At 38.9% G+C, this 8,722-nt stretch overlaps 1 protein-coding gene across 1 annotated transcript in view; it reads right to left on the reverse strand.

Annotated features, from left to right (window-relative positions):
- LOC139767580 (uncharacterized) overlaps nucleotides 1-8,722 on the reverse strand; it is a 76,963-nt gene that overhangs the window by 52,739 nt on the left and 15,502 nt on the right. The window contains exon 2 of the mRNA XM_071697013.1: nucleotides 2,298-2,350. Within this exon, the coding sequence (XP_071553114.1) occupies nucleotides 2,298-2,330 (33 nt within the window). The 5' untranslated portion in view covers nucleotides 2,331-2,350. The remainder of the gene's footprint in view (nucleotides 1-2,297; nucleotides 2,351-8,722) is intronic.

Below are 8,722 nucleotides of genomic sequence, written 5' to 3' on the forward strand. Positions count from 1 at the left end.
GCCTGTGTCAGTTTTAGACATTTTTGCACTCAAGATTTGTTTGTTCTGAGTCCTTGTATACAATGCTTCAGCCTGGATTTTGATTTGAATGCAAGTGATATAGATGTAATTTGATCCTGTGATACTCATAACCATGTTTTATATCATCTTACAAATACATTTACGGCAGAAGTTTTGGAGGGCCTCCTTCTGCATGAAATACAGCATGTATTAATTATTTACACTTAATCAGCTGACTGACCATATGGTGAGTAAGCATCCATTCAACTCTTGTTTTCTGATTGTGATACCATGATCACTTAATCAGCTGACTGATTATATGGTGAGTAAGCAACCATTCAACTCTTGTTTTCGAATTGTGATACCATGATTTCTTGGTTAACTATCCTTTAACTAATGTGTAACTATTATGTTCTGTATTTTCTATTATGCCATAAGTCACAGAGTAAGATGCTAAACAGCGTTCTTATGTTCATGATTTACAAACTGTTTTTGTTTGTTTCTGTTTCCCCATAGCAGACACAATTAGCCAGGAGGAAAAGGCAGAAGTTGATACAGAAAATAAAGCCACTTTGGCAACACCTAAGAATGGGAATGAGCTTAAGGACATCATTGGCCTTAACTCCGATGCCTAAAAAGATGATGAGATGGAAACGCCAGACCCATTTCCATCAACCAGCTCATGCATTACATCAGTTCCTGTAAACAAATGGCATATGAATGTCCAAGGCCAGAAACTTTCTGATTTAGACTCATATTAGTCAGATGCAAAGATCTGATATATAACTCTCCCGAGCTAACCTCAAAATCTGATCCATTTGCCCTTCATCGCAGCGTTGGTTCACTCTCCTTCTTCTACAGGTATTACTTTTGTCTTTGTTCTGACGAGATGACTGCTTGTGTGCCCTACACTTTTCCAAACTCAATCACCAACCTCTACTGTTTCTCACCCAAATCAGCCACCAGAGCTGTACCATTAGCAAACAACAACCAACTTATTTCCCAGGCTTTCTCATCCATGACAGACTGCATACTTGCCCTTCTCTCTAAAACTCGTGCATTTACCTCCCTAACCAACCCATCCATAAACAAATTAAACAACCATGGGGACACCACACACCCCTGCAGCAAACCGACATTCACTGGGAACCAATCACTCTCTTCTCTTCCTACTCACACACATGCCTTTCCTTGGTAAAAACTTTTCACTGCTTCTAGCAAAGTACCTCCCACACAGTATCTCTATCAACCCTATCATATGCCTTCTCTAGATCCATAAATGCGACATACAAATCCATCTGCTTTTCTAAGTATTTCTCACATACATTCTTTAATGCAAACACCTGATCCCCACATCCTCTAACACTTCTGAAATCACACTGCTGTTCCCAAATCTGATGCTCTTACATGCCTTTACTCCCCTCAGTCACAACCCTTCCATATAACTTCCCCAGAATACTCAACAAACTTATGCCTCTCTAGTTTGAACACTCACCTTTATCCCCTTTCGTTTGTACAATGGCACTATGCATGCATTCCACCAATCCTCAAGCACTTCACCATGATCCATACATACAGTGAATATCCCTGCCAACCAATCATCAACACAGTCACCCCCCCTTATTTAATAAATTCCACTGCAATACCATCCAATCCCACTGCGTTGCCGGCTTTCATCTTCTGCAAAGCTCCTTCCTCACTCTCATTCCCATAAGAGTATACAGGAAGTACAAGATTCAATTTTCTGTCCCTAAATAACAATAGCAAACATACACTCCTAATCCTTAGATGCAATAATGTGAAAAAATTAACCTGGAAAGCTGACTGAGAACATAAACATACACCTCTTGAGGAACAATGGACAAAGAGAGGAAGCATGGAGGAAATACAGGCAACAAAAGCTCAAAGTATAATGTAAAACTGTAGAGCAAAAAAATAATCAAGCATGGGATGTCAGATAACAAATATGCATTTATGAGGATTTTGGCAGAGAAACAATATCCACATTGATGTAGTATGAAAACTGCTATTAAATATAAGATCGTGCACATGAAAAAAGATGAAAACAATGACATAACAGATATGGAGAGCTGTGAGATACTAAACAATACTGTATGTTTCCAACAGTATTTACTACAGAAGGTGGGACTCCAGTTTTAAGTATTGTGTCAAAAGCAGGATCATCTTGACAAAACATCAGTTTAAGCAGATACCACGATCTCTTTTCTTAATCTCTGAATAAAGAATTCAAAATAAAAATATTAAAAATGCCCAAACACATAACTGGAAACACGTACCGTCCCACTGTCCTGTCTTCTGCCGTTTGACATCTTGTCAGAGGACTTCAGTTCTGTAAATCAAAACATAAAACACATGTACCAATTTCTTTATTCAAAGCACTTTCATACACTGTTTTTCCCTCAAATCTAAAAGAGACAGGAATTAAGTATGCCAATCAGTGAAAACATTCTTATACAGTATCCTTATTCCTTTGGAACAGTGCCAATGGAATCTACCAACTTGTAGCTCTGTTGGAGGTGGAAATACGCCTTTGATGAGGTTGTTTCATCAGAATGCAATCTAGTCAATGGACATCTCACTCCAAGGTAGTTCATCCTTTCTCTGCTACTGACTATAATACAACATTGAAACTACAGGAGCCTCTAAAGAAAAGCTCGATAGGGGTTATATAAATTCATTTCATCTATATTCAGCCCAGGACCTTTCTAAAGGCTCCAACAGCCCAAGGATGAGCTAACTCTAGTAGCATGGAGTAAGAAATTCTATAACAAGACTGTGCTTCCAATGATACAGCCTCAATAACAATTACTTTCCACTTGTGGTATAACCTCAAGCATGCATCCTCTAGTAACACCAGATTATCTAATAATAATACCTTGAAACAATTTTTAGGTACACCAACCCTCATCATCTGAGATAAGTCACAAGATAGAGCAACTAAAACAATCATCAGCTGCCTAGCAACTACAAACATAGAATATCTGCACAATGAAACAAAAATATTTCCAATATAAGTCATCTTCAATGTTTGTCGAATTCATTTCAACACAAAGGAACCTGTTCACAATTTCCTGCATCAGTAAGGTAGTGCCATGAACAGATGAAGAACAGCCTGATTCCCTTGTATCCACTTTCTAGCTGATATGCATCATGCCCCAAAACTACAGCACCTTATCTACAACCAGGCCCTACAGACCTCTCTGACATTTCCCAGGTGAATACCCAGTGAGGTCTTTGGGGGTCTTAAGACACCCACAGGCCAGGATGGGTTCAGGCTGCTGGGCTGGTGCAGTGGTTGACCAAGCTGTTGGGAGCTGCAGCCTGCAAATCCATATAGCCCCCAAAGTCTGGCTGGTCTGGTACACTTTGTAGGTACTTGTTCAGGGCACTTTTAAACTTCTCTACTGTCCATCCTGTGCTATTTCTGGTGATAGGAAGCAAGGTGCTGAAGAGTCTTGTACCTCAGATGTTTAATGTGTTTTCTCTTTTTGTACATACTGCATCTTTAGATTTCTGAGGTAGTATTTTACATAATCTTTCATGCCTGATGTACCAGCACGATGTTATTTCCAAGCATAAGTTTGGAATCATGCCTTCTAGGATTCTCTCAGCACATATGATCCATACTTTTCCACATTCATATGGCTGCAAAAGATATCTGAACACTTTCTAATTCTACAATTTCATCTGCCTTGTAGGGTGATGTTAAAACAATAAGCATTCAATTCATGAAAGAATTAGCAACTAGAATACTTTCATCACTGGTTTTTCTATTCGTATTGAGAGTCTACAGAATTAAGCCCAACATCCTTCTGGAGGAGGCAACCACTGCCTTGTTGCATTCACTAATGATGCAGTAATTAGACATCATTAATCCGAGGTCTTTCAAGTTGGTCATCTGGATCATGACTGCCTCTGTATCTGTGTCTGGTATATTGTATCTTTCTTCATTTTTGTCGTACAACAGAAGCGGAGACTTATCTCCAAAGAAAAACACGTTCTCAAAAGCCCAGCTGAGGACTTCATTATGTCACATTTTCTGGTTCAGCCCACTGATAGCACACTGTCTCCTTATAATACATAATTCCAGTTAGATCTATCTCTTGCATGCCTAACATCCTCCTGCACTGAATACTCAAAAGCCTTTTTCACTTCATACTTCCACCTCCTTCACTCCCTGTTTTCCTTGTCCTCTCCACTTTAAACATGTATCCTGTTTTATTCATTCTCTCTCAACTCATCTTCATATGGCTAAGCCATTTCAATACACACCACATACTGTCCTCAAACTTCATTTCAAACATATTCACCCCCTTCCATATTTTCCATACGGGGGCCCATACCTGACATTCGTACATCACCATAAACATACCCATTACAGGTACCGACCTATCTTAGCATGACATTCTAAATATGTACAGCTGTAAGCTCTGCTGTCCAAAATAAGAAAAATGTTACATTTGAATATGAAAATTTAATTACTGGCTAATAATGATGAAAATCACATCCAGCCAACTGCTCCAAGTAGAACACTTGCAACTTTTAGGGGTATCAGTTTCAAGTACCAGTTGCAACGCTAAGAAAAGTAAATGAATATATGCCTTCAATACTTTTCTGTAATTATTACTCATCAATACATGGTAAAAAGGAAGAATAATGGGATCAGGATAATCTTGTTAAGTTACAAAACAGTCCAACCGAGCTATTAGTCCTCTTTGCCAATCAATGCCACATAAAATACATGAAATGATATCCAATGGTGTAAAAATGCACATCGCACTATCCATTAGTCACATAACTTACCCAAACTAAAAAAATGAAAGTTTCTTAACATCTCATTTGACAAAATCCATAAGACACAATTCAATCTATTTATTACAATATTTGTAAAAATAGTTAAAGTTCTCAACAAAATCATTTCTTTTACCTTAACCAACAAATATGTTTTTCAACTTCTCTTGAAGAAAATCAATGCAGTCATTAATATCGTAAGAAATTTGCTATCAAATATGATTATTTTTGAATGTCAAATAAGCAGAACATAAAGATTTGCCACAGTTATTCAAAGTTAGGTCATGCTAAGCTCGGTTGGCTTTGTCTTTAACCTTACCAAACTAACGTAACCTAGCCCAAAATAACGCTGCAAAGTGGGATGAATCTTCCGGTGATTAAAAAATGCTAACCAAAGTTAATAGACTGGACCGTTTTGGGTTGGATCATATCGGCTTTGATTGCCATTTCAGAACTGAAAACCCAACCTAACCTAGCTAAGTTTGCATGATAAAATAAGAAAATTCTTTTATCTGAACTTCAAACAAAATGTTCCGTTCATCATGACTAAAATTTTCCTTCATAAGATACATTAATTAGTCTAGAAATAAAACCAGCTCAAAGATACTATATGATTATATATGATTACCAGTTACACAGCCCTACAGAAATCCCATTAATGCATTTGCTTGAACTACAGATTTACTCATTGATCTTCCTCTACTAAGAAAATACATATTCATCTACAAGACTCAGTGTCAAATAGCAGGCTACTCTCGAGACTTTGTAATACTTCTAAACTGTCTAAACAAGTTCGGGATGATACCTCTAAAATGTTTTAAATGAGTCTGTGCTGAACTCCGTAACATAAAGTACTTCCTCAGTTTCTACACTATAAGCTTGAAAACTTCTTGACAGCATAATTATAAATGTAACACAAAATGCATTCATCCTAGTGATCAAACAGGTAATTCAAGAAAGGCAATAAAATTAGGAAGCACACTCTACTAAAAATCTTCAGTTTAGAAGAAGTGACTCAAGAGGGAAACAGTGAGTTATTACATCAGATAGTTGGAATAAGTCTATTTCCCCTACACATCAAATCAAATTATGGAAAATGGCTTTTCTTTATCTTACGTGCTCTCCATAACACATTAGGTTAATTGAAAAAAAAAGAAAAAATACTCGTGGACAACAAATCTATCTTATGTGATATACAGACTGATGTTTATTTATCTGTCTATTATACTTAGCTGCTGTAACCTGCATTAGCGAGGTAGCGCAAGGAAACAGATGAAAGAATGGCCCAACCCACCCACATAACACATGTATATACATACACGTCCACACATGCACATATACATACCTATACATTTCAACATATACATACATATACATACACAGACTAATGCATATATACATATGTATATATATCCAAACTTGCTGCCTTCATCCATGCCCGTTGCCACCCTGCCACACATGAAAAACAGCAACCCCCCCCTCCCAAAGCGAGTGAAGTAGTGCTAGGAAAAGACAACAAAGGCCACATTCGTTCACACTCAGTCTCCAGATGTCATGTGTAATGCACCAAAACCACAGCTCCCTTTCCACATCCAGGAATCACAAAACTTTCCATGGTTTACTACAGACACATCCACTCCAGTATACCACATCATTCAAATTCACTCTATTCCTTGCACGCCTCTCACCCTCCTGCATGTTCAGGCCCCGATCGCTCAACATAATTTTCACTCAATCTTTCCACCTCCAATTTGGTCTCCCACTTCTCCTTGCTCCCTCCACCTCTGACACATATATCCTTTGTCAATCTTTCCTCACTCATTCTCTCCATATGACCAAACCATTTCAATACACTCTCTCCTGCTCTCTCAACCACACTCTTTTTATTACCACACATCTCTCTTACCCTTTCATTACTTACTTGATCAGACCACCTACCACCACATAATGTCCTCAAACATTTCATTTCCAAAACATCAATCCTCTTCCATGCAACCCTATCTATAGCCCACACCTTGCAACCATATAACATTGTTGGAACCACTATTCCTTCAAACATACCCATTTTTGTTCTCTGACATAACATTCTTGCCTTCCACACGTTCTTCAACTCTCCCAGAACCTTGACCCCCCTCCCGCACTCTGTGACTCACTTCCACTTCCATGGTTCTATCTGCTGCTAAATCCACTTCCAAATATCTAAAACACTTCACTTCCTCCAGTTTTTCTCCATTCAAACTTACCTCCAAATTAACTTGTCCCTCAACCCTACTGAACCTAATTACCTTGCTCTTATTCACATTTACTCTCAGCTTTCTTCTTTCACACTCTTTACCAAACTCAGTCACCAACTTCTGCAGTTTCTCACATGAATCAAGCCACCATCGCTGTATCATCAGCGAACAACAACTGACTCACTTCCCAAGCTCTCTCATCCACAACAGAATGCATACTTGCTTCTCTCTCCAAAACTCTTGCATTCACCTCCCTAACAACCCCATCCATAAACAAATTAAACAACCATGGAGACATCACACACCCTTGCCGCAAATCAATATTCACTTAGAACCAATAACTTTCCTCTCTTGCCACTCATACACATGCCTTACATCCTTGATAAAAACTTTTCACTGCTTCTAGCAACTTGCCTCCCACACCATATGCTCTTAATACCTTCCACAAAGCATCTCTATCAACTCTATCATATGCCTTTTCCAGATCCATAAATGCTACATACAAATCCATCTGTTTTTCTAAGTATTTCTCACATACATTCCTCAAAGAAAACATCCGATCCACACATTCTCTACCACTTCTGAAACTACACTGCTCTTCCCCAATCTGATGCTCGGTACATGCCTTTACCCTCTTAATCAATATCCTCCCATTTAATTTCCCAGGAATACCTAACAAACTTATACCTCTGTAATTTGAATACTCACCTTTATCCCCTTTGTCTTTGTACAATGGCACTATGCATGCATTCCGCCAATCCTCAGGCACTTTACCATGAACCATGAATACTGAATATCCTTACCAACCAGTCAACAACACAGTCAACCAATTTTCTTTTATAAATTCAACTGCAATACCATCCAAACCCACTGCCTTACCGGCTTTCATCTTCCGCAAAACTTTCACTACCTCTTCTCTGTTTACCATACCATTCTCCCTGACCCTTCTCACCTCGCACACCACCTCGACCAAAACACCCTATATCTGCCACTCTATCATCAAATACATTCAACAAACTTTCACAATACTCACTCCATCTTCTCACTTCACCACTAATTGTTATTACCTCCCCATTAGCCCCCTTCACTAACGTTCCCATTTTTTCTCTTGTCTTACGCACTTTATTTACCTCCTTCCAAGCATCTTTTTTATTCTCCACTAAATCTAATGATACTCTCTCACCCCAACTCTCATTTGCCCTCTTTTTCACCTCCTGCATGTTCAGGCCCCGATCACACAAAATCTTTTTCACTCCATCTTTCCACCTCCAATTTGGTCTCCCTCTTCTCCTCGTTCCCTCCACCTCCGACACATATATCCTCTTGGTCAATCTCTCCTCACTCATTCTCTCCATGTGCCCAAACCATTTCAAAACACCCTCTTCTGCTCTCTCAACCACACTCTTTTTATTTCCACACATCTCTCTTACCCTTACGATACTTACTCGATCAAACCACCTCACACCACACATTGTCCTCAAACATCTCATTTCCAGCACATCCATCCTCCTGCGCACATCTCTATCCATAGCCCACGCCTCGCAACCATACAGCATTGTTGGAACCACTATTCCTTCAACATACCCATTTTTGCTTTCCGAGATAATGTTCTCGACTTCCACACATTTTTCAAGGCTCCCAAAATTTTCGCCCCCTCCCCCACCCTATGATCCACT

Source organism: Panulirus ornatus, chromosome 62 (assembly GCF_036320965.1).
Source record: "Panulirus ornatus isolate Po-2019 chromosome 62, ASM3632096v1, whole genome shotgun sequence".
NCBI lineage: Eukaryota > Metazoa > Arthropoda > Malacostraca > Decapoda > Palinuridae > Panulirus > Panulirus ornatus.